This window comes from Pristiophorus japonicus, unplaced genomic scaffold (assembly GCF_044704955.1).
Source record: "Pristiophorus japonicus isolate sPriJap1 unplaced genomic scaffold, sPriJap1.hap1 HAP1_SCAFFOLD_423, whole genome shotgun sequence".
Classification (NCBI taxonomy): domain Eukaryota; kingdom Metazoa; phylum Chordata; class Chondrichthyes; family Pristiophoridae; genus Pristiophorus; species Pristiophorus japonicus.
The window spans coordinates 530,001-557,208 of record NW_027254124.1 but is presented as its reverse complement, the minus strand read 5'-3'; the positions used below and the strand labels follow the sequence as shown (position 1 = coordinate 557,208).

At 49.8% G+C, this 27,208-nt stretch overlaps 1 protein-coding gene across 1 annotated transcript in view; it reads right to left on the bottom strand.

Moving 5' to 3' along the window:
* Positions 1-27,208, bottom strand: part of LOC139251214 (SWI/SNF-related matrix-associated actin-dependent regulator of chromatin subfamily B member 1-like) — a gene marked incomplete at its 3' end in the record, with an annotated part of 55,862 nt that overhangs the window by 17,304 nt on the left and 11,350 nt on the right. Inside the window, exons 3-5 of the mRNA XM_070873177.1 lie at positions 26,898-27,027; positions 10,346-10,483; positions 3,430-3,557 (exon numbers count right to left, since the gene is read on the bottom strand). Of these exons, the coding sequence (XP_070729278.1) occupies positions 3,430-3,557; positions 10,346-10,483; positions 26,898-27,027 (396 nt within the window). The remainder of the gene's footprint in view (positions 1-3,429; positions 3,558-10,345; positions 10,484-26,897; positions 27,028-27,208) is intronic.

The window sequence follows — 27,208 nt, the reverse complement described above, 5'->3', positions numbered from 1 at the left end:
AGAGTTGTAGCAGGCAAAGAGCAGACCGATAGGTGGTCACAACACAATGCTGAAGGTAGTGAACTAATCAGTATTAGGAGGGTCTGAGCAATAATTCCCTATTGTATGTAACACTAGCTTTTGTAGGTATAGCACACTTATAACGCAGTAAAAACTGTATGGTTAACCTTAGTAACACTGAACAAAACAGCAGAAGTCAGCAGTTACAGTTTTGATTCGAAGTCTGTGAGGAAGAGATATGAAAACCAGTATTTTGGGAACAGTTACTTCAGGCAACATACAGAGTGTGGCAAAGTGCAAATCACGGAACAACACAATTAACACATGATGGGAGATGGACAATTGCATGTACCACTCAGAGCCAGTCTAATAAGAGTCGTCAAATCAATGTAACTCCGCTGATAGCAATAGACCTATCGAGGATTTTGTAGGAGGATAGCTCCTCTCCAAAACCTGTATAAATTATACTTGAAATCTTCTGTATTTTGAAGCTTCAACAATTGAACCCTCCCCTGCATTTGCTCGAAATAAAGCCGGTTCAACCTAAGGTTTCGTTTGTTTGATTCCGTGGTGGTTATACGGAGGGTGAAGGGCGAAGTGTATATCAGGTAGTCCGTCCCGGGGGAGGGAAGTCTTCCTTTTACCCCAACACCCTTATTCCCTTATCGTTTAAGAAACTGTCTATTTCTGTCTCAAATTTATTCAATGACCCAGCTTCCACAGCTCTCTGAGGCAGCAAATTCCAGATTTACAACCCTCTGAGAGAAGAAATTTCTCCTCATCTCAGTTTTAAATGGGTGGCCCCTTATTCTAAGACCATGCCCCCTAGTTTTAGTCTCCCCCATCAGTGGAAACATCCTCTCTGCATCCACCTTGTCAAGCCCCCTCATAATCTTATACATTTCGATAAGATCACCTCTCATTCTTCTGAATTCCAATGAGTAGAGGCCCAACCTCCTCAACCTTTCCTCATAAGTCAAACCCCTCATCCCCGGAATTAACCGAGTGAACCTTCTCTGAACTGCCTTCAGGCAAGTATATCCTTTCGTAAATATGGAAACCAAAACTGCACACAGTATTCCAGGTGCGGCCTCACCAATACCCTGTATAACTGTAGCAAGACTTCCCTGCTTTTATACTCCATCCCCTTTGCATTAAAGGCCAAGATTCCATTGGCCTTCCTGATCACTTGCTGTACCTGCATACTATCCTTTTGTGTTTCATGCACAAGTACCCCCAGGTCCTTTCTCCATTTAAATAATAACGCGCTCTTTGATTTTTTTTCCTGCCAAAGTGCATGACCTCACACTTTCCAACATTATACTCCACCTGCCAAATTTTTGCCCACTCACTTAGCCTGTCTATGTCCTTTTGCAGATTTTTGTGTCCTACTCACACATTGCTTTTCCTCCCATCTTTGCATCGTCAGCAAACTTGGCTACGTTACACTCAGTCCCTTCTTCCAAGTCGCAAATAGATTGTAAATAGTTGGGGTCCCAGCACTGATCCCTGCAGCACCCCACTAGTTACTGATTGCCAACCCGCGAATTAACCATTTATCCTGACTCTCTGTTTTCTGTTCGTTAGCCAATCCTCTATCCATGCTAATATATTACCCCCAAACCCGTGAACTTTTATCTTGTAACCTTTTATGTGGAAGTCCAAATTACACCACATCCACTGGTTCCCCTTTATCCACCCTGTTCGTTACATCCTCAAAGAACTTCAGAAAATTTGTCAAACATGACTTCCCCTTCATAAATCCATGCTGACTCTGCCTGACCGAATTTTGCTTTTCCAAATGTCCTGCTACTGCTTCTTTAATAATGGACTCCAACATTTTCCCAACCAAGATGTTAGGCTAACTGGTCAATAGTTTCCTGCTTTTTGCCTGCCTCTTTTTTTAAATAGGGGCGTTACATTTGCAGTTTTCCAATCTGCTGGGACCTCCCCAGAATCCAGGGAATTTTGGTAAATTACAACCAATGCGTCCACAATCCCTGCCGCTACTTCTCTTAAGACCCGAGGATGCAAGCCATCAGGTCCATACACACACACAAAACAGGAAAGGCCCGGGCTCCATCGCCGGCCTGTGCTGAGTGAGCCTGATCTCACACCCGGTGTGGGACTGAACCTCGGGCACGCAGAGCAGGAAAGGCCCAGGCTCCAACTCGGGCCTAGTACTCAGTTAGCCTGATCTCACACCCGATGTGGGACTGAACCTCGGGCACACAGAGCAGGAAAGGCCCAGGCTCCAACTCAGGCCTAGTGCTCAGTTAGCCTGATCTCACACCCGGTGTGGGACTGAGGTTATGCTACTGGACTAAAAATCCAGAATACTGTAGTGTAGGTCTGACTCCACCCCTGCCTCAGCTCGTCTGCTGCTAAAAACCTCAAATGTGCCTTTGTTACCTCTACACTGGACTATTCCAACGCTCCCCTGGCCAACCGCCCATGTTCTACCCTGTGTAAACTTTAGTTCATCCATAACTCATACCCGTATCCTAAGTCGTACCAAATCCAGTTCACCCATCACCCGCTATGCTCGCTGACCTACATTGGTTCCTGGTTCAGCAATGACTCGATTTTAAAAATCCCTCCATTGCCTCGACTCTCCCTATCTCTGTAACCTCCTCCAACCCTACAACCCTCCCTATTTCTGTAACCTCCTGCAGCCCTACAAACGTCCCTATCTCTGTAACCTCCTCCAGCCCTAAAACACTCCCTTTCTCTATAACCTCCTCCAGCCCGACAACCCTCCCTATCTCTGTAACCTACTCCAGCCCCTACACCCCTCCCTATCTCTGTAACCTCTTCCAGCCCCGACAACCCTCACTATCTCTGTAACCTCCTCCAGTCCTACAACCCTCCCTATCTCTGTAACCTCCTCCAGCCCTACACCCCTCCCTATCTCTGAAACCTCCTCCAGCACCTACAACCCTCCCTATCTCTGTAACCTCTTCCAGCCCTACACCCTCCCTATCTCTGGAACCTCCTCCAGCCCCTACACCCCTCCCTATCTCTGTACCTCCTCCAGCCCTACAACCCTCCCTATCTCTGCAACCTCCTCCAGCCCCTACACCGCTCCCTATCTCTGTAATCTCCTTCAGCCCTTATAACCCAGCGCTCCTCCAATTCTGGCCTCTTGCATATCCCCAATTTTAATCGCTCCACCATTGGTGGCCGTGCCTTCAGCTGCCTGCGCCCCAAGCTCCGGAATTCCCTCCCTAAATCATTTGGTTTCTCCTTTCAGATCCTATTTAAAACCTCTTTGACCAAGCTTTTGGTCACCTGTACAAAACGCTCCATACGTGGATTGGTGTCAAATTGTGTTTGATAATCGCTCCTGTGAAGCGCTTGGAGACGTGTAACTAGGATAAAGGTGCGGTATAAATGGCCGTTGCTGTTGTTGTGACTCGGTCCCATTACCGTTCATGTTCCAGGTGAAGGTGTCTCGCAGCTTCTGCCCGTCGATCTCCATGTCCAGGCGGATGGGCACCAGGACCTCCGGCTGGGCCGCGTTCTCGTGGATGACTGCAGGGTCGTGGTCGTCGAAACTGTCGGGGGGGGGGGGGGTGAGGGGGGGGTGGCCGGAGAGAGAGAGAGAAAGAGAGACACAGCGGGGTCAGACTGAAGCCGGGCATCACTCACCACGAGGGTTAGGTCAGATTAGCCCCGTGCACGCGCACACACAGCAGGAAAGGCCCAGGCTCCAATTCGGCCTAGTACTGAGTTAGCCTGATCTCACACCCGGTGTGGGACTGAGTCCCTACCCCCCACACACACACACACACACGGCGCAGGAAAGGCCCAGGCTCCATCGCCGGCCTGTGCGGAGTTAGTCAGATCTCATCTGGAATGGGCGATAGGGGACTTACAATTCTCAGCCCCCCGGGTTAGGGAAAGAAGCACTGGGGTAGAATCAGTCCAGTGAACGTGTGTCTTACCATTTCCATAACCCTTCCCCTTGCACCCCCCACCCCCACCCCCGTGGCACTCACACGTGGCACTCCCCCCACGCATTAGGGGCCTGCTGCTTTTATGCTAATGAGTTGACCCCCTGCCCCCAAACCCACACTCAAATTGTCCCACCGACAGTGCGGCGTTCCCTGAGTTCTGCCCCTCCGACAGTGCGGCATTCCCTCAATTCTGCCCCTCCGACAGTACAGCACTCCCTCAGTTCTGCCCCTCCGACAGTGCGGAGTTCCCTCAGTACCGCCCCTCTGACAGTGCAGAGCTCCCTCAGTCCTGCCCCTCCGACAGTGCAGCACTCCCTCAGTACTGCCCCTCCGACAGTGCAGCACTCCCTCAGTACTGCCCCTCCGACAGTGCAGCACTCCCTCAGTACTGCCCCTCCGACAGTGCAGCACTCCCTCAGTACTGCCCCTCCGAAAGTGCAGCGCTCCCTCAGTACTGCCCCTCCGACAGTGCAGCGCTCCCTCAGTACTGCCCCTCCGACAGTGCAGCACTCCCTCAGTACTGCCCCTCCGACAGTGCAGCACTCCCTCAGTACTGCCCCTCCGACAGTGCAGCACACCGTCAGTACTGCCCCTCCGACAGTGCAGCACTCCCTCAGTACTGCCCCTCCGACAGTGCAGCACTCCCTCAGTACTGCCCCTCCGACAGTGCAGCACTCCCTCAGTACTGCCCCTCCGACAGTACAGCACTCCCTCAGTACTGCCCCTCCGACAGTGCAGCACTCCCTCAGTACTGCCCCTCCGACAGTACAGCACACCGTCAGTACTGCCCCTCCGACAATGCAGCTTCCTTAGAAACATCGAAACATGGCTGATCATGCAACTTCAGTATCCCATTCCTGCTTTCTCTCCATACCCCCGATCCCTTTAGCCATAAGGGCCTCATCTAACTCCCTTCTGAATATATCTAATGAACTGGCCTCAACAACTTTCTGTGGTAGAGAATTCCACAGGTTCACAATCCTCTGAGTGAAGACGTTTCTCCTCATCTCGGTCCTAAATGGCTTACCCCTTATCCTTAGAGTGAGCAACAGGAGTCCGGGGTCGGGAGGCCTATAAAAGGCTCGTCGGAGGAGGAGTTCGGGCAGTTGAGCATTGGGAGTCTGGGGTCAGGAGGCCTATAAAGGCTCATCGGAGGAGGAGTTCGTGAGTCGGAGAGGCAGCTGGTGCAGCTGCAGCAGGGAGGCGAAAAAGATGTAGAAAAAAATCGAAAGGTGACATCACAGCCAAGGAGGCAAGTGATTGGTGAGTAGTTTTTCTTTTTCTTTATCAGTAAGTAACCTTTAGCATTATTGTTGCCAAATTAAGTTAATCTAGGGATTAAGTCATGGCAGGAGAGCTCGGACACGTGTTATGCTCCTCCTGTACTTTGTGGGAAGTCAGGGATGCTTCCAGTGTTCCTGACGACTACACGTGCGGGAAGTGTATCCGCCTGCAGCTCCTGACAGACCGCATTGCGGCACTGGAGCTGCGGGTGGATTCACTCTGGAGCATCAACGATGCTGTGGATGTCGTGAAGAGCACGTTTAGTCTTACCGCAGGTAAAGGGTACACAGTCAGATAGGGGATGGGTGACCAACAGGAAGAGCAGTGCAAGGAAGGTAGTGCAGGGGTCCCCTGTGGTCATCCTCCTGCAAAACAGATACACTGCTTTGGGTACTGTTGAGGGGGTGACTTATCAGGGATGGGCAGCAGCAGCCAAGCTCATGGCACCGTGGCTGGCTCTGCTGCACAGGAGGGCAGGAAAAAGAACGGGAGATCTATAGTGATAGGGGATTCTATTGTAAGGGGAATAGATAGATATTTCTGCGGCCGCAACCGAGACTCCAAGATGGTATGTTGCCTCCCTGGTGCAAGGGTCAAGGATGTCTCGGAGCGGGTGCAGGACATTTTGAAAAGGGAGGGTGAACAGCCAGTTGTTGTGGTGGATATAGGTATCAACGATATAGGTAAAAAAACGGGATGAGGTCCTACAAGACGAATTTAGGGAGTTAGGAGCTAAATTAAAAAGTAGGACCTCAAAAGTAGTAATCTCAGGATTGCTACCAGTGCCACGTGCTAGTCAGAGTAGGAATCGCAGGATAGCGCAGATGAATACGTGGCTTGAGCAGTGGTGCAGCAGGGAGGGATTCAAATTCCTGGGGCATTGGAACCGGTTCTGGGGGAGGTGGGACCAGTACAAACCGGACGGTCTACACCTGGGCAGGACCGGAACCAATGTCCTAGAGGGAGTGTTTGCTAGTGCTGTTGGGGAGGAGTTAAATTATATGGCAGGGGGATGGGAACCTATGCAGGGAGACGGAGGGAAGTAGAATGGGGACAGAAGCAAAAGATAGAAAGTAAAAGTAAAAGTGGAGGGCAGAGAAACCTAAGGCAAAAATCAAAAAGGGCCACATTACAGCAAAATTCTAAAGGGGCAAAGTGTGTTAAAAAGACAAGTCTGAAGGCTCTGTGCCTCAATGCGAGGAGTATTCGGTATAAGGTGGACGAATTAACTGCACAGGCAGCAGTTAACGGATATGATATAATTGGCATCACAGAGACATGGCTCCAGGGTGACCAAGGCTGGGAACTCAACATCCAGGGGTATTCAACATTTAGGAAGGATAGACAGAAAGGAAAAAGAGGTGGGGTGGTGTTGCTGGTTAAAGACTGGGTGATGTGTAATGAGAAAGGACTAATTAGCGATCTTGTTGTGCGAGGCCCCTTGGGGAAGAGTGACCATAATATGGTAGAATTCTTTATTAAGATGGAGAGTGACACAATTAATTCAAAGACTCGGGTCCTGAACTTAAGGAAAGGTAACTTCGATGGTATGAGACATGAATTGATTAGAATAGACTGGGAAGTGATACTTAAAGGATTGACGGTGGATAGGCAATGGCAAACATTTAAAGATCACATGGATGAACTTCAACAATTGTACATCCCTGTCTGGAGTAAAAATAAAACGGGGCAGGTGACTCAACCGTGGCTAACAAGGGAAATTAAGGATAGTGTTAAATCCAAGGAAGAGGCATATAAATTGGCCAAAAAAACAGCAAACCTGAGGACTGGGGGAATTTTATAATACAGCAGAGGAGGACAAAGGGTTTAATTAGGAGGGGGAAAATAGAATATGAGAGGAAGCTTGCTGAGAACATAAAAACTGACTGCAAAAGCTTCTATAGATATGTGAAGAGAAACGTAGGTCGCTTGTAGTCAGATTCAGGTGAATTTATAATGGGGAACAAAGAAATGGTGGACCAGTTAAACAAATACTTTGGTTTTGTCTTCACGAAGGAAGACACAAATAACCTTCCGGAAATACTAAGGGACCGAGGGTCTAGTGAGAAAGAGGAACTGAAGGAAATCCTTATTAGGCGGGAAATTCTGTGAGGGAAATTGCTGGGATTGAAAGCCGATAAATCCCCAGGGCCTGATAGTCTGCATCCCAGAATACCTAAGGAAGTAGCCCTAGAAATAGTGGATGCATTGGTGATAATTTTCCAACAGTCTATCAACTCTGGATCAGTTCCTATGGACTGGAGGGTTGCTAATGTAACACCACTTTTTAAAAAGTGAGGGAGAGAGAAGGCGGGTAATTATAGACTGGTTAGCATGATACCAGTAGTGGGGAAAATGTTGGAATCAATTATTAAAGATAAAATAGCAGCACATTTGGAAAGCAGTGACTCGATTGGTCCAAGTCAGCATGGATTTATGAAAGGGAAATCCTGCTTGACAAATCTTCTAGATTTTTTTGAGGATGTGACTAGTGGAGTGGACAAGAGAGAACCAGTGGATGTGGTGTATTTGGACTTTCAAAAGGCTTCTAACAAGGTCTCACACAAGAGATTGGTGTGCAAAATTGAAGCACATGGTATTGGGGGTAATGTATTGACGTGGATAGAGAACTGGTTGGCAGACAGGAAGCAGAGAGTTGGGATAAACGGGTCCTTTTCAGAATGGCAGGCAGTGACTAGTGGAGTGCCGCAGGGCTCAGTGCTGGGACCCCAGCTATTTACAATATACATTAATGATTTGGATGAGGGAATTGAGTGTAATATCTCCAAGTTTGCAGATGACACTAAGCTGGGGGGCGGTGTGAGCTGTGAGGAGGATGCTAAAAGGCTGCAGGGCGACTTGGACAGGTTAGGTGAGTGGGCAAACACGTGGTAGATGCAGTATAATGTGGATAAATGTGAGGTTATCCACTTTGGTGGTAAAAACACAAAGGCAGAATATTATCTGAATGGCGGCCGATTAGGAAAAGGGGAGGTGCAACGAGACCTGGGTGTCATGGTACATCAGTCATTGAAAGTTGGCATGCAGGTACAGCAGGCGGTGAAGAAGGCAAATGGTAGGTTGGCCTTCAAAGCCAGGGGATTTGAGTATGGGAGCAGGGAAGTCTTACTGCAGTTGTACAGGGCCTTGGTGAGGCCTCACCTGGAATATTGTGTTCAGTTTTGGTCTCCTAATCTGAGGAAGGACATTCTTGCTATTGAGGGAGTGCAGCGACTCACCAGACTGATTCCAGGGATGGCAGGACTGACATATGAGGAGAGACTGGATCGACTGGGCCTGTATTCACTGGAGTTTAGAAGGATGAGAGGGGATCTCATAGAAACATATAAAATTCTGACAGGACTGGACAGGTTAGATGCAAGAAGAATGTTCCCGATGTTGGGGAAGTCCAGAACCAGGGGACACAGTCTAAGGATAAGAGGTAAGCCATTTAGGACTGAGATGAGGAGAAACTTCTTCACTCAGAGAGTTCTTAAACTGTGGAATTCCCTACCGCAGAGAGTTGTTGAGGCCAGTTTATTGGAAGTATTCAAGAGCGAGTTAGATATGGCCCTTACGGCTAAAGGGATCAAGGGGTATGGAGAGAAAGCAGGAAAGGGGTACTGAGGTGAATGATCAGCCATGATATTATTGAATGGTGGTGCAGGCTCAAAGGGCCGAATGGCCTACTCCTGCACCTATTTTCGATGTTTCCAGGTGACCCCTGGTTCTGGACATCCCCAACATCGGGAACATTCTTCCTGCATCTAACCTGTCCAATCCCGTCAGAATGTTATGTTTCTTTGAGATCCCCTCTCATTCTTCTAAATTCCAGTGAATATAAGCCTAGTCAATCAATCTTTCTTCATATGTCAGTCTTGCCATCCTGGGAATCAGTCTGGTGAACCTTCGTTGCACTCCCTCAATAGCAACAATGTCCTTCCTCAGATTAGGAGACCAAAACTGTACACAATATTCCAGGTGGGGCCTCACCAAGGCCCTGTACAACTGCAGTAACACCTCCCTGCTCCTATACTCAAATTCTCTCGCTATGAAGGCCAACATGCCATTTGCCTTCTTCACCACCTGCTGTACCTGCATGCCAACTTTCAATGACTGATGTACCATGACACCCAGGTCTCGTTGCATCTCCCCTTTTCCTAATCTGTCACCATTCAGATAATATTCTGCCTTCCTGTTTTTGACAGCAGAGGATAACCTCACATTTATCTACATGATACTGCATCTGCCATGCATTTGCCCACTCACCCAACCTGTCCAAGTCACCCTGCAGCCTCTTACCATCCTCCTCACAGCTCACACTGACACCCAGCTTAGTGTGATCTGCAAACTTGGAGATATTACATTCAATTCCTTTGTCTAAATCATTAATGTATATTGTATGTACAGTGCGGCGCTCCCTCAGCATTGCCCCTCTGACAGTGCAGCACTCGCAAAGTAGTGCCCCTCCGACACTGCAGCGCTCCCTCAGTACTGCCCCTCCGACAGTGCAGCGTTCCCTCAGTACTGCCCCTCCGACAGTGCAGCGCACCCTCAGTACTGCCCCTCCGACAGTGCAGCACTCCCTCAGTATTGCCCCTCCGACAGTGCAGCGCTCTCCCAGTACTGCCCCTCCGACAGTGCAGCGCACCCTCAGTACTGCCCCTCCGATAGTGCAGCACTCCCTCAGTATTGCCCCTCTGACAGTGCAGCACTCGCACAGTAGTGCCCCTCCGACACTGCAGCACTCCCTCAGTACTGCCCCTCCGACAGTGCAGCGCTCCCTCAGTACTGCCTCTCCGACAGTGTAGCACTCCCTCAGTACTGCCCCGCTGACAGTGCAGTGCTCCCTCAGTACTGCCCTTCCGACAGTGCAGCGCTCCCTCAGTACTGCCCCTCCGACAGTGCAGCGCTCTCTCAGTACTGCCCCTCCGACAGTGCAGCGCTCCCTCAGTACTGCCCCTCCGACAGTGCAGCGCTCCCTCAGTACTGCCCCGCTGACAGTGCAGCGCTCCCTCAGTACTGACGCTCCGACAGTGCAACGCTCCCCTTGCGTTCCTTGTTTTTTCACACCTTCCCTCCCTCTCCTCTCCCCAACTCACCACAGAGGGAAGACTCTCTTCTTGTCCCGCCCCATGCGGTTCCTGTTGATGGAGGTCGAGCAGGGCACGGCGTCCAGGTGATGGGAGCTGTTCGGGAGGGTCGGTACCCACTGGTTGCTACGCTTCGATTTTGGCTCTCTGCCGTGAAAGAGATGGAACGAAAGAGAAAGGAGTAATCAAGAAAGAACGAGCTTGCAGTGAAACACTGCCTTTCCAACCTCAACAAAGGAGATTTACATAAAATCTCCTGCCATGGCTTCTCTCCCCATCCCAGCATCGTTATTGTGTGCAGTTTTGGTCTCCTAATCTGAGGAAGGACATTCTTGCTATTGAGGGAGTGCAGCAAAGGTTCACCAGACTGATTCCCGGGATGGCGGGACTGACCTATGAGGAGAGACTGGATCGATTGGGCTTATATTCACTGGAACTTAGAAGAATGAGAGGGGATCTCATAGAAACATGTAAAATTCTGACGGGATTGGACAGGTTAGATGCAGGAAGAATGTTCCCAATGTTGGGGAAGTCCAGAACCAGGGGTCACAGTCTAAGGATAAGGGGTAAGCCATTTAGGACCGAGATGAGGAGAAACTTCTTCACCCAGAGAGTGGTGAACCTGTGGAATTCTCTACCACAGAAAGTTGTTGAGGCCAATTCACTAAATATATTCAAAAGGGAGTTAGATGTAGTCCTTACGTCTAAAGGGATCAAGGGGTATGGAGAGAAGGCAGGAGTCGGGGTACTGAAGTTGCCTGATCAGCCGTGATCATATTGAATGGCGGTGCAGGCTCGAAGGGCCGAATGGCCTACTCCTGCACCTATTTTCGATGTTTCTATTTTACCTCTGGTGTCCCCAAAGATCTGTCCTTGGCCCCCAACAATTTCTGATCTAGGTGCTGCCCCTTGGCGACATCATCCGAAAACACGGGAGTCAATTTCCACATATACGCTGACAACACCCAGCTCTGCCTCACTACCACTTCTCTCGACCCCTCCACGGTCTCTAAATTAGCTTCACTGGATGAGCTAAAATGTTGTGCAATTAAAGATTGGGAAGACCGAAGCCATTGGTCAGAAATCCCAGCCTCCCTGGGTCCGTACGGAGTGTGTATGGACCCGGGAAGGCATCGCAAAGGCCGGTATTCAGCCCACAATGCGCACGCGCTGAAAACCGGCTTTTCCGATCTGTCAAGCTCTGTCTGTCGGCATGGGCATGATTGCGGGATTTACCCATATCTTGCCCAGCGGATGTCCTGCAAACTCTTGCGCCTGATAAAAGCAGGCGCATAGCCTACTTTTGCAGGCGTAAGTGTTTTAAAACATTAAAACAATCATAGCAATAGGAGCTTTGGACCCTGCGGAACTCATAGAAACATAGAAACATAGAAAATAGGTGCAGGAGTAGGCCATTCGGCCCTTCAAGCCTGCACCGCCATTCAACAAGATCATGGCTGATCGTTCACCTCAGTACCCCTTCCCTGCTTTCGCTCCATACCCCTTGATCCCTTTAGCTGTAAGGGCCACATCTAACTCCCTCTTGAATATATCCAATGAACTGGCATCAACAACTCTCTGTGGTAGAGAATTCCACAGGTTAACAACTCTCTGAGTGAAGAAGTTTCTCCTCATCTCAGTCCTAAATGGCTTACCCCTTATCCTTAAACTGTGACCCCTGGTTCTGGACTTCCCCAACATCAGGAACATTCTTCCTGCATCTAACCTGTCCAGTCCCGTCAGAATTTTATATGTTTCTCTGAGATCCTCTCTCATTCTTCTAAACTCCAGTGAATACAGGCTCAGTCGATCCAGTCTCTCCTCATATGTCAGTCCTGCCATCCCTGGAATCAGTCTGGTGAACCTTCGCTGCACTCCCTTAATAGCAAGAATGTCCTTCCTCAGATTAGGAGACCAAAACTGTACACAATACTCCAGGTGAGGCCTCCCCAAGGCCCTGTACAACTGTAGTAAGACCTCCCTGCTCCTGTACTCAAATCCCCTCGCTATGAAGGCCAACATGCCATTTGCTTTCTTCACCACCTGCTGTACCTGCATGCCAACTTTCAATGACTGATGTACCGTGACACCCAGGTCTCGTTGCACCTTTCGCCATTCAGATAATATTCTGCCTTCCTATTTTTGCCACCAAAGTGGATAACCTCACATTTATTTACATTATACTGCATCTGCCATTCATTTGCCCACTCACCTAACCTGTCCAAGTCACCCTGCTGCCTCTTAGCATCCTCCTCACAGCTCACACCACCACCCAGCTTAGTGTCATCTGCAAACTTGGAGATATTACATTCAATTCCTTTGTCTAAATCATTAATGTATATTGTAAATAGCTGGGGTCCCAGCACTGAGCCCTGCGGCACCCCACTAGTCACTGCCTGCCATTTTGAAAAGGACCGTTAATCTCGACTCTCTGCTTCCTGTCTGACAACCAGTTCTCTATCCACGTCAGTATATTATCCCAATACCATATGCTTTGATTTTGCACACCAATCTCTTGTGTGGGATCTTGTCAAAAGCCTTTTGAAAGTCCAAAAACACCACATCAACTGGTTCTCCCTTGTCCACTCTACTTGTTACATCCTCAAAAAATTCCAGAAGATTTGTCAAGTATGATTTCCCCTTCACAAATCCATGCTGACTTGGACCGATCCTAACACTGATTTCCAAATGTGCTGCTATTTCATCCTTAATGATTGATTCCAACATTTTCCCCACTACGATGTCAGGCTAACCGGTCTACAATTACCCATTTTCTCTCTCCCTCCTTTTTTAAAAAGTGGTGTTACATTAGCTACCCTCCAGTCCATAGGAACTGATCCAGAGTCAATTAATGTTGGAAAATGATCACCAATGCATCCACTATTTCTAGGGCCACTTCCTTATGTACTCTGGGATGTAGACTATCAGGCCCTGGGGATTTATCGGCCTTCAATCCCATCAATTTCCCGAACACAATTTCATGCCTAATAAGGATATTCTTCACTTCCTCCTTCTCACGAGACCTTCGGACCCCTAGTACACCCGTTAGGTTATTTGCGTCTTCCTTTGTGAAGACAGAACCAAAGTATTTGTTCAATTGGTCTGCCATTTCCTTGTTCCCCATTATGAATTCACCTGAATCTGATTGCAAGGGACCTACATTTGTCTTCACTAATCTTTTTCTCTTCACATATATAGAAGCTTTTGCAGTCAGTTTTTATGTTCCCAGCAAGCTTCCTCTCGTACTCTATTTTCTCCCTCCAAATTAAACCCTTTGTCCTCCTCTGCTGTATTATAAATTTCTCCCAGTCCTCAGGTTTGCTGCTTTTTCTGGCTAATTTGTATGCCTCTTCCTTGGATTTAACACTATCCTTAATTTCCCTTGTTAGCCACGGTTGAGCCACCTTCCCCGTTTTATTTTTACTCCAGACAGGGATGTACAAGTTCGTCCATGTGATCTTTAAAGGTTTGCCATTGCCTATCCACCATCAACCCTTTAAGTATCATTTGCCAGTCTAATCTCGCCAATTCACGATTCATACCATCAAAGTTACCTTTCCTTAAGTTCAGGACTCTAGTCTCTGAATTAACTGTGTCAATCTCCATCTTAATAAAGAATTCTACCATATTATGGTCACTCTTCCCCAAGGGGCCTCGCACAACAAGATCGCTAATTAGTCCCTTCTCATTACACGTCACCCAGTCTAGGATGGCCAGCTCTCTGGTTGGTTCCTCGACATATTGGTCTAGAAAACCATCCCTAATACACTCCATGTGACTCCAGCTCGAGGCCTGCGCACGCATCGATGTGCACGCACTGCGACTGGCAGTCAGGAGAGGCCTCAGCATCGGAAAGTCGAACGTGGGCAGCAGCTTCAGGTAGGTGCGTATTTTTTCTCCAAAATGCCCGCGGGAAGGCCAAAGGGGAATTTGAGGGCCATAAATAACTTTAATTTTAATTAAGGTTAAATATGTGGAGTATTTTTTGTATTTTTTATTTTTATTTTGGTGCTTGGGAGGGATGTTCCTCAATCATAATGACGAGAACTCCAACTTACGGAGATCCCATTATTATGAATGAGAAAATACTGTTCCTGGATTGGCTGCCCAGAGCCATGTGACTCCAGCTCAGGTCCGTACCACCGTGCACATGCTGCGACGCACAGGGACCAGGATCATTGGTGGGTGCAGCAGGAACGGGTAAGTGCGCATCTTTTTTTAACTTTTTCAGTCGATCGCCCGCAGGAAGACCCCGACCGGGATTTCTAGGCCATTGTCTTCGGTCCCTGCCACAAACTGCGTTGCCTAGCCACTGACTGCAACCCTCTCCCTCGCATCTGTCCGAGGCTGAACCCGACTGTGCGCAGCCTAGGTGTCATGTTTGACCCTGGAATGACCTTCCGCCCACATATCCGCAGCATAACTAAGACCGCCTATTTCCGCCTCCGTAACATCGCCCGTCTCCGCCCTTGCCTCAGCTCATCCGCTGCTGAAGCCCTCATCCTTTGCTACCTCTGGACTTGACTGTTCCAACGCACTCCTGGCCGGCATCCCACGTCCTACCCTACGTAAATGAGAGGTGATCCAAAACTCGGCTGCCCCCGTGTCCTAACTCGCACCAAGACCCTGCTCACCCATCACCCCCTGTGCTCGCTGACCTACATTGGCCTCCAAGTTAAGCAACGCCTCGATGTCAAAATTCCCCATCCTTGTTTGCAAATCCCTCCGTGGCCTCGCCCCTCCCTATCTCTGTAATCTACTCCAGCCCAACAAACCCCCCCCCTCGAGATGTCTGCGCTCCTCGAATTCTGCCCTCTTGAGCATCCCTGATAATAATCGCTCCACCATCGGTGGCCGTGCCTTCTGTTGCTCTGGAAATCCCTCCCTAAACCTCTCCACCTCTCTACCGCTTTTTCGTTCTATAAGACGCTCCTTAAAACCTACCTCTTTGGCCAAGCTTTTGGTCATCTGCCGTAATTTCTTCTTATGTCAAATTTATCTGTTTCGTTTTATAACACTGCTGTGAAGCACCTTGGGACGATTTACTACGTTAAAGGCGCTATAGAAATAAAATTTGTTGTTATGTAGAATCATAGAAGCTTACCACAACAACAATGCATTTAACACAACAAAACGTCCCAAGACGCGCTACAAGAGGGCTATCATAAAAACATTTTTGACACAGGAGATATCACAGCAGATGACCAAATGCCTCAACCGCTCCCTGTGGCAGCGAGTTCTACATTCTCACCACTCTCTGGGTGAAGAGGTTTCTCCTGAATTCCCCAATGTGTTTATCAGGGGCCATCTTCTATTGATGGCCCCTCGTTCTGGAAACATTTGTTGGCCCGATGAAACCCCTTTATAATTTTAAGGTCTCTATCATGTCACCCCCTCTTTTTGGAGTCCAGGGGAATTGAGGGATATGAGGATCGGGCGGGAAAGTGCAGTTGATCTCGATGACCAGCCACGATCTTATTGAATGGCGGAGCAGGCTCGAGAGGAGCAGTAGGGCCCACACCCGCTCCGAGTTCTTATGTTTTGAAGTCCCTATTAGATTTCTTGGTGACTATCTTATATCGACGGTCTCTAGTTTTGCTCTTCCGCACAAGTTGAAACACCCTCTCTACGAGTCTGCTCTATCCAAACCTTTCAGAATTTTTTGGCCTCAACCCCATTTTCCTGCCCTATCACATGATTCCGTTAATGCCCAAAAATCTAGCGATCTCAGTCTTCAATAGAGCCCTCTGGGGTCGAGAATTCCAAAGATTCACCACCCTCTGAGTGAAGAAATTTCTCCTCATCTCAGCCCTAAATGGCCGACCCCTTATCCTGAGACTGTGACCCCTGGTTCTAGACTCCACAGGCCCCGGGAAAAACATCCTCCCTGCATCTACCCTGTCCACCCCCCCTCAGAATCGTTTCAATAAGATCACCTCTCGTTCTTCTAAACTCCCGAGAATGCAGCCCCATTCTATACAATCTCTCCTCGTAGGACAACCCTCTCATCCCAGGAGTCAGTCTGGTGAACCTTCGTTGCACCGCCTACAAGGCGAGTATATCCTTCCTCAGGTAAGGAGACCAAAACTCTGCACAGTACTCCAGGTGTGGTCTCACCAAGGCCCGGGTACAGTTGCTGCAAGACTTCCTTGGGCCGAAATTGTCCCCCTCCTTAAGGTCCATTACCGCCTCTAAGAGAGCGGCGGAAATATAGAAAATAGTTGCAGGAGTAGGCCATTCGGCCCTTCGAGCCTGCACCACCATTCAATAAGATCATGGCTGATCATTCACCTCAGTACCCCATTCCTGCTTTCTCTCCATAACCCTTGATCCCTTTAGCTGTAAGGGCCACATCTAACTCCCTTTTGAATATATCTAATGAACTGGCCTCAACAACTTTCTGTGGTAGAGAATTCCACAGGTTCACAATTCTCTGAGTGAAGAAGTTTCTCCTCATCTCGGTCCTAAATGGCCTACCCCTTATCCTTAGACTGTGAGCCCTGGTTCTGGACTTCCCCAACATCGGAAACATTCTTCCTGCATCTAACCTGTCCAATTTTATATGTTTCTATGAGATCCCCTCTCATTTTTCTAAATTCCAGTGAATATAAGCCTAGCCGATCCAGCCTTTCTTCATATGTCAGTCCTGCCATCCCGGGAATCAGTCTGGTGAACCTTCGCTGCACTCCCTCAATAGCAAGAATGTCCTTCCTCAGATTAGGAGACCAAAACTGAACACAATACTCAAAGTGTGGTCTCAACAAGGCCCTGTACAACTGCATCACGACCTCCCTGCTCCTATACTCAAATCCTCTCGCTATGAAGGCCAACATGCCATTTGCTTTCATTGCTGCCTGCTGTACCTGCATGCCAACCTTCAATGACTGATGTACCATGACACCCAGGTCTCGTTGCACCTCCCCTTTTTACTAATCTGTCACCATTCAGATAATATTCTGCCTTCCTGTTTTTGCCACCAAAGTGGATAACCTCACATTTATCCACATTATACTGCATCTGCCATGCATTTGCCCACTCACCTAACCTGTCCAAGTCACCATGCAGCCTCTTAGCATCCTCCTCACAGCTCGCACTGCCACCCAGTTTAGTGTCATCTGCAAACTTGGAGATATTACATTCAATTCCTTCATCTAAATCGTCAATGTATATTGTAAATAGCTGGGGTCCCAGCACTGAACCCTGCGGCACCCCACTAGTCACTGCCTGCTATTCTGAAAAGGACCCGTTTATCCCAACTCTCTGCTTCCTGTTGGCCAACCAGTTCTCTATCCACGTCAGTACATTACTCCCAATACCACATGCTTTAATTTTGCACACTAACCTCCTGCTGATCCCTTTCCGCCCCGCGAGGATTTTGCCCGGTGGGAGCGAAGCAGCCGCCGTTCGGTGCCCCCGACAGTTTTTCCCGGCCCCTTATTCTAAGACCATGCCCCCTAGTTCTAGTCTCCCCCATCAGTGGAAACATCCTCTCTGCATCCACCTTGTCAAGCCCCCTCATAATCTTATACGTTTCGATAAGATCACCTCTCATTCTTCTGAATTCCAATGAGTAGAGGCCCAACCTACTCAACCTTTCCTCATAAGTCAACCCCCTCATCCCCGGAATCAACCGAGTGAACCTTCTCTGAACTGCCTCCAAAGCAAGTATATCCTTTCGTAAATATGCAAACCAAAACTGCACGCAGTATTCCAGGTGTGGCCTCACCAATACCCTGTATAACTGTAGCAAGACTTCCCTGCTTTTATACTCCATCCCCTTTGCAATAAAGGCCAAGATTCCAGAACGACCCTCTGATCCCAGAAGGTGGGGAGGGGGGAGAACAGGTTGCAGGGGAGGGGAGACTCTGCACCCTGTTTTAAACGAGAATGAGATGGTGAGAGATTGGGAAATGTTGGTGTTCAGTGGGACCTGGGTGCCCATGTACACGAATCGCAGAAAGCTAGCATGCAGGTACAGCAGGTGACTCGGAAAGCAAATGGCCAAAGTTGGCCTGGGCCCAGATTGGGTACATTTGGAAAAGCAAAATTCGGTCAGGCAGAGTCAGCATGGATTTATGAAGGGGAAGTCATGTTTGGCAAATTTGCTGGAGTTTTTTGAGGATGTAATGAACAGGGTGGATAAAGGGGAACCGGTGGATGTGGTTTATTTGGACGTCCAGAAGGCATTTGACAAGGTGCCACATAAAAGGTTACCACACAAGATAAAAGTTCACGGGGTTGGGGGTAATATATTAGCATGAATAAAGGATTGGCTAACTAACAGAAAACAGAGAGTCGGGATAAATAGTTAATTCTCTGGTTGGCAACCAGTAACTAGTGGGGTGCCCCAGGGATCGGTGCTGGGACCCCAACTATTTGCAATCTATATTAACGACTTGGAAGAATGGACTGAGTGTAATGTAGCCAAGTTTGCTGACAATACAAAGATGGGAGGAAAAGCAATGTGTGAGGAGGACACAAAAAATCTGCAAAAGGACATAGACAGGCTAAGTGATGGGCAAAAATTTGGTCGATGGAGTAATATGTTGGAAAGTGTGATGTCATGCAGTTTGGCAGAAAAAATCGAAGCGCAAGTTATTATTTAAATGGAGAAAGATTGCAAAGTGCTGCAGTACTGCGGGACCTGGGGGTACTTGTGCATGAAACACAAAAGGATAGTAAGCAGGTACAGCAAGTGATCAGGAAGGTCAATGGTATCTTGGTCTTTATTGCAAAGGGGATGGAGTATAAAAGCAGGGAAATCTTGCTACAGTTATACAGGGTATTGGTGAGGCCACAACTGGAATACTGCGTGCAGTTTTGATTTCCATATTTACGAAAGGATATACTTGCTTTGGAGGCAGTTCAGAGAAGGTTCACTCGGTTGATTCCGGGGATGAGGGGGTTGACTGATGAGGAAAGGTTGAGTAGGTTGGGCCTCTACTCATTGGAATTCAGAAGAATGAGAGGTGATCTTATCGAAACGTATAAGATTATGAGGGGGTTTGACGGGGTGGATGCAGAGAGGATGTTTCCACTGATGGGGGAGACCAGAACTAGAGGACACGGTCTTAGAATAAGGGGCCGCCCATTTAAAACTGAGATGAGGAGGAATTTCTTCTCTCAGAGGGTTGTAAATCTGTGGAATTCTCTGCCCCAGAGAGCTGCGGAGGCTGGGACATTGAATATATTTAAGGTGGAGATAGACAGATTTTTGAGCGATAAGGGAGTGAAGGGTTATGGGGAGCGGGCGGGGAAGTGGAGCTGAGTCCATGATCAGATCAACCATGATCTTATTGACTGGCGGAGCAGGCTCCAGGGGCCGAATGGCCGACTCCTGCTCCTAGTTCTTATGTAACCTTCCTGGGCGCCCGGCACGCAAGTTATCCTCAACCATGGAATTACCCTTACCGCCCGTAAAAAGAAGCGGGGTGCTATCTCCTGCGCTCCACCTCCTTTGGGCTCGGCATCCGGGGCGCTCCTGGGGCGTTGAGGGAAGCGCTACGTGGATGCTTAAAGAGGACAACCGCTGTACACACACTGCACGGCCTCTGATGGCCTCCACTAAGCAACCGGGGCAGCATAGCGAAGGTTCAGCAACCCGGCACCCAAGGCGCAGTGCCGGGCTGCCCAATGGCAACCCAGAACACGTTATGGCCGCCATTGTCGAGCCGACCCGAGAGTCGGCCGACAAAAAAAAGATGGTGGCCCGGGGCACTGTTACCCCCCCGCACCCACCGCCCCAACCCCCCACCCTCTCCATTTAAGCACTGCCCCAAGAGCGGATGGCAGTCAGCTTCGCGACCCGCAGGGAAGTAAGGGGTCGGCGCGGAGCGTTGAGGGTTCGCCGTGCACAGCGATGACGTCATCGTCGGTTGTACCCGCTCCGCAAACTCCCGGGCAATTTCCCGGGAGACGGTAACGCCCCCCCGCCCGCCCCCACCACCCCCCTGGCCGAAAACTGTCTTGCGCCCTGTTAGTGCTCCTCCCCTGGTAACGCGATCGGCGCTATACAAAGGGCGCGCTTTCGCCCCCAAGAAGTTTTACTGCCATTGTATTACGCCGTGGGCAGACCACATCTGGAGTATTGTGTACAGTTTTGGTCTCCTTATCTCAGGAAGGATATACTTGCCTCAGAGGCAGTGCGACGAAGGTTAACCAGACTGATTCCTGGGATGGGGGTGCATTGTCCTATGAGAAGAGATGGAGGAGACATAAGAACATAAGAAATAGGAGCAGGGGTCAGCCATACAGCCCCTCGAGCCTGCTCCGCCATTCAATAAGATCATGGCTGATCTGATCATGGACTCAGCTCCACTTCCCCGCCCGCTTCCCATAACCCTTCACTCCCTTATCGCTCAAAAATCTGTCTATCTCCACCTTAAATATATTCAATGACCCAGCCTCCACAGCTCTCTGGGGCAGAGAATTCCACAGATTTACAACCCTCTGAGAGAAGAAATTCCTCCTCATCTCAGTTTTAAATGGGCGGCCCCTTATTCTGACACCAAGCCGATATCTCCTAAGATTCAAATAATGAGAGATGATCACATTGAAACAGAAAATTCTTATTGTTGTGTATCTGTAAAGCATGCACTCCCATGTTCTGCCACCAGGGAGCACATCCCCTGAAGTCCCAAGGGATCCCAGCATCCCTTGGGAGCACTGTATATAAGCCGGCCCCCAAGGCCTGTTCCTCACTCTGGAGTGTCTTATTAAAGACTGAGGTCACTGTTACTTTAACCTCCCTGTGTGCAGCCTCATCTGTGTTAGGAACACAATAAATGACGACGAGAATACGAATCCAATGCAAAGATGCAGCAAACTGTGGGCATCCTGGAGAAGTTCTCGGAGTGTGAGGACTGGGAAGCCTATGTCCAACGGCTAGACCAGTACTTTGTAGCCAACGAGCCGGACGGAGAAGGAAGCGCTGCAAAAAGGAGAGCGGTCCTCCTCACAGTCTGCGGGGCACCGACCTACAGCCTCATGAAGAATCTTCTGGCTCCAGTGAAACCCACAGATAAGTCGTATGAGGAGCTGTGTACACTGGTTCGGGAGCATCTTAACCCGAGGGAGAGCGTGCTGATGGCAAGGTATCGGTTCTACACGTGCCAGTGATCTGAAGGTCAGGAAGTGGCGGGCTACGTCACCGAGCTAAGGCAACTTGCAGGACAATGTGAGTTTGATGGCTACCTGGATCAAATGCTCAGAGACTTTTTTGTACTGGGCATTGGCCACGAGACCATCCTACGAAAACTTTTGACTGTAGAGACACCGACCCTCAGTAAGGCCATTGCGATAGCACAGGCGTTTATGTCCACCAGTGATAACACCAACCAAATCTCTCAACACACAAGTGCTAACAATGTTCATAAATTAACTGGAACTGTGTTTGCGAGCAGAAATGTACAGGGCAGAACCCACGAGTCTGCAACTGCCAGCAGGCCTCAGGTGACCCAGATGACTCAGAATCCACAACAAAGGATGAATGCAAGGCATTGTGGAGGCTTCTATTCAGCCTATTCATGCAGCTTCAAAGGGTATGTTTGCAAGAGCTGTGGAACAATGGGGCACCTCCAACGAGCTTGCAGATGAACTGCAAGCTCTGCAAAACCTGCTAACCACCACGTGGCAGAGGAAGATCGGTCCATGGTGGATCAAAGCAATTTCGAGCCTCAGAGAGAGGAGGCAGATGCTGAAGTACATGGGGTGCATACATTTTCGACAAAATGTCCACCTATAATGCTAAACGTAAAATTGAATGGCTTACCCGTAGCCATGGAACTGGACACTGGCACTAGCCAATCCATCATGAGTAAAAAGATGTTTGAGAGACTGTGGTGCAACAAGGCACTCAGACCAGCCCTGAGCCCCATGCACACGAAACTGAGAACGAGCACCAAAGAACTTATCACTGTCCTGGGCAGCGCCATGGTCAAGGTCACCTACGAGGGCACGGTGTACGAACTGCCACTCTCGGTTGTCCCGGGCGATGGCCCCACACTGCTTGGAAGGAGCTGGCTGGGCAAAATCCACTGGAACTGGGATAACATCCGAGCGCTATCACATGTCGATGAGGCCTCATGTACCCAGGTTCTCAACAAATTTCCTTCCCTTTTTGAGCCAGGCATTGGAAACTTTTCCAGGGCGAAGGTGCGGATCCACTTGGTCCCAGAGGCACGACCCATTCACCACAAGGCGCGAGCGGTACCTCACATGATGAGGGAGAAAGTGGAAATCGAGCTGGACAGGCTGCAATGCGAGGGCATCATCTCCCCAGTTGAATTCAGCGAGTGGGCCAGCCTGATTGTTCCAGTACTCAAAAGTGATGGCACGGTCAGGATTTGCGGCAATTATAAAGTAACTATTAATCGTTTCTCGCTACAGGACCAATATCCGCTACTTAAGGCAGACGATCTATTTGCGACGCTGGCAGGAGACAAGATGTTCACCAAGCTCGACCTGACTTCGGCCTACATGACGCAGGAGCTGGAGGAGTCTTCGAAGGGCCTCACCTGCATCAACACGCACAAGGAACTGTTCATCTACAACAGATGCCCGTTTGGAATTCGGTCGGCTGCAGCGATCTCCCAGAGAAACATGGAGAGCCTACTCAAGTCGGTACCATGCACGATGGTGCTTCAGGATAACATATTGGTCATGGGTCGGGACACCGTCGAGCACCTACAAAACCTGGAGGAGGTCCTCCAGCGACTGGATCGCATAGGGCTGCGGCTGAAGAGGTCGAAATGTGTCTTCATGGGAACAGAAGTGCAGTTTTTTGGGGAGAAAGATCGCGGCGGACGGCATTCGGCCCACAGACGCCAAGACCGAGGCTATCAGGAGCGCACCCAGGCCACAGAACGTCACGGAGCTGTGGTCGTTCCTGGGACTCCTCAACTATTTTGGTAACTTCCGACCGGGGTTAAGCAACCTCTTAGAGCCCCTACATGTGTTATTGCGAAAAGGTGAGAACTGGGTATGGGGAAAACAAACAAGTAATTGCTTTTGAGAAAGCCAGAAACATTTTATGCTCCAACAAGCTGCCTGTATTGTATAACCCGTGTAAAAGACTTGTGCTCGCATGTGACGTGTCGTCGTACAGAGTCGGGTGTGTGTATTACAACAAGCTAATGTTGCGGGGAAGTTGCAACCTGTCGCCTATGCTTCCCGGAGCTTGTCTAAGGCCGAGAGGGCCTGCAGCATGATTGAGAAAGAGGCATTAGCGTGTGTGTTCGGGGTAAAGAAAATGCATCAGTACCTATTTTGCCTCAAATTTGAGCTGGAAACCGATCACAAGCCCCTCATATCCCTGTTCGCTGAAATCAAGGGGATAAATAGTAATGCCTCAGCCTGCATACAAAGGTGGGCACTCGCGCTATCAGCGTATAACTATACCATCCGCCACAGGCCAGGCACCGAGAACAGTGCGGATGCTCTCAGTCGGCTACCATTGCCCACCACGGGGGTGGAAATGGCGCAGCCTGCAAACTTGTTGATAGTGGCGCAGCCCGCAGACTTGTTGATGGTCATGGAAGCGTTTGAAAATGATAAATCACCTGTCACGGCCCGCCAAATTAGGACTCGGTCCAGCCAAGATCCTCTGCTGTCCCCAGTAAAAAAACTGTGTACTGCATGGGAGCTGGGCCAGCATCCCGGTTGAAATGCAAAAGCCAATCAAGCTGTTCCAGCGGCGAAAGGACGAGCTGTCCATTCAGGCAGACTGCCTGTTGTGGGGTAACCGCGTAGTGCTACCCAAAAAAGGGCAGGGAGACGTTCATCTCGGATCTCCACAGCACACACCCGGGTATAGTAATGATGAAAGCGATAGCCAGATCCCATGTGTGGTGGCCCGATATCGACTCTGACTTAGAGTCCTGTGTACGGCAATGCAGCGTGTGTGCTCAGTTGAGCAACACGCCCAGAGAGGCACCACTATGTTTGTGGTCCTGGCCCTCCAGACCATGGTCGAGGATCCATGTCGACTATGCGGGCCCGTTTCTCGGTAAAATATTCCTGGTGGTGGTGGATGCTTTTTCAAAATGGATTGAATGTGAAATAATGTCGGGAAGCACCGCCACCGCCACCATTGAAAGCCTGAGGACCATGTTTGCCAGCCACGGCCTGCCTGACATACTGGTCAGTGACAACGGGCCATGTTTCACCAGTGCCAAATTTAAAGAATTTATGACCCGCAATGGGATCAAACATGTCACCTCAGCCCCGTTTAAACCAGCCTCCAATGGGCAGGCAGAGCGGGCAGTACAAACCATCAAACAGAGCCTTAAATGAGTTACAGAAGGCGCATTCCAAACCTGCCTGTCCCGAGTACTGCTCAGCTACCGCACGAGACCCCACTCGCTCACAGGGGTGGCCGGAGGCTGAGCTACTCATGAAAAGGGCACTTAAAACCAGACTCTCGCTGGTTCACCGCAACCTGCATGATCAGGTAGAGAGCAGGCAGCAGCAACAAAATGTAAACGATGGTCGCGCCACTGTGTCACGGGAAATTGATCTGAATGACCCTGTGTATGTGTTAAACTATGGACATGGTCCCAAGTGGATCTCGGGCACGGTGATAGCTAAAGAAGGGAGCAGGGTGTTTGTAGGCAAAGTGGACAATGGACAAATTTGCAGAAAGCACCTGGACCAAACGAGGCTGCGGTTCACAGACTGCCCTGAACAACCCACAGCAGACACCACCTTTTTTGAGTCCACAACACACACCCAAAGGATCAACGACACCACGCCGGACCAGGAAATTGAACCCAACACACAAATAGCCCCGCAAGTCCAGGCTCACCCAGCAGTCCTGCAGGGTCAACAACATGCCAGCCCAGTGAGGGCACAGCCAACACACCAGAACAGACATTTGTACCGAGGTGGTCCACCAGGGAAAGAAAGGCTCCCGACCGCCTCACCTTGTAAATAGTTTCACTTTGACTTTGGGGGGGGGGGGGGGTGGAGGGAGAGTGATGTTGTGTATCTGTAAATTATGCACTCCCATATATCGCCACCAGGGAGCGTATCCCTTGAAGTCCCAAGGGATCCCAGCATCCCTTGGGAGCACTGCATGTAAGATGGCCCCTAAGGCCTGTTCCTCACTCTGGAGTGTCTTAATAAAGACTGAGGTCACTGTTACTTTAACCTCCCTGTGTGTAGTCTCATCTGTGTTAGGAAAACAATACACAGGAACAGGAGGACCCCAATTCAGCCCCTCGAGCCTGTTACACAGGAAAAGGAGGAGGCCCATTCAGCCTCTCCAACATTACACCAGAACAGGAGGAGGCCCATTGAGACCCTCGAGCCTGTTACACAGAAACAGGAGGAGGCCAATTCAGCCCCTCGAGCCTGTTTCACAGAAACAGGAGGAGGCCCATTCAGCCCCTCGAGCCAGTTACACAGGAACAGGAAGAAGCCATTCAGACCTTCGAGCCAGTTACACAGGAACAGAAGGAGGCCCATTCAGCCCCTCGAGCCAGTTACACAGGAACAGGAGGAGGCCCATTCAGCCCCTCGAGCCTGTTACACAGGAACAGGAGGAGGACCATTCAGCCCCTTGAGCCTGTTACACAGGAACAGGAGGAGGCTCATTCAGCCCCTCGAGCCTGTTACACAGGAACAGGAGGAGGCCCATTCAGCCCCTCGAGCCTGTTACACAGGAACAGGAGGAGGACCATTCAGCCCCTTGAGCCTGTTACACAGGAACAGGAGGAGGCTCATTCAGCCCCTCGAGCCTGTTACACAGGAACAGGAGGAGGCCCATTCAGACCCTCGAGCCTATTACACAGGAACAGGAGGAGGTCCATTCAGTCCCTCGAGCCTGTTACACAGGAACAGGAGGAGGTCCATTCAGCCCCTTGAGCCTGTTACACAGGAACAGGAGGAGGACCATTCAGACCCTCGAGCCTGTTACACAGGAACAAGCGGAGGCCCATTCAACCCCTCGAGCCTGTTACACAGGAACATGAGGAGGTCCCTTCAGCCCCGTGAGCCTGTTGCACAGGAACAGGAGGAGGCTATTCAGACCTTCGAGCCAGTTACACAGGAACAGGAGGAGACCCATTGAGGCCCTCGAGCCAGTTACACAGGAACAGGAGGAGACCCATTGAGGCCCTCGAGCCTGTTACACAGGAACAGGAGGAGGCTATTCAGACCCTCCCTGTGTGCAGTCTCATCTGTGCTAGGAACACAACACTTATAACATGAAAGGATGTTTTCCCTGGGCTGGGGAGTCGAGAACCAGGGGTCACAGTCACAGAATAAAGGGTCGGCCATTTAGGACTGAGATGAGGAGGAATTTCTTCACTCAGAGAGGGATGAATCTTTGGAATTCTCTGCCCCAGAGGGCTGTGGAGGCTCAGTCGGTGAGTATTTTCAAGACGGAAATCGATAGATTTTTGGATACTAAGAGAATCGAGGGATGTGGGGATTGGCGGGGGGAAGCAACGATGAGTTTGATGATCAGCCATGATCTTATTGAATGGCAGAGTGGGCTCGAGGGGCTAACTGCGGATCCTATTTCTTATGCCGTGACGAGGGTCCCCAAGGTTGAATTTACCGTAGGTATGTCAGAGGCTCCGTGCTGATGGAGATGGCCTTGTATTTCTCATCGTTTCCCTCAAGAATCTCCTCCACCTCCGACGCACGTAGAAGGGTCACGTTCGTGGCCAGAGTCGTGTAGCCGTGATCTTAAGGGACACACACAGGGTGTAATTACTGCAGACAGCACATTCAAACACAATTAAACATACAGCGCCAACCCATGGGGCAGGATCTGGGTCATTATACAGTCCGTATGTTTCTCAATGTCCCCGGTACATGTACAGTACACAGGGCAAAGGGGAACGATTCACTCCCGTCTGGTACTGT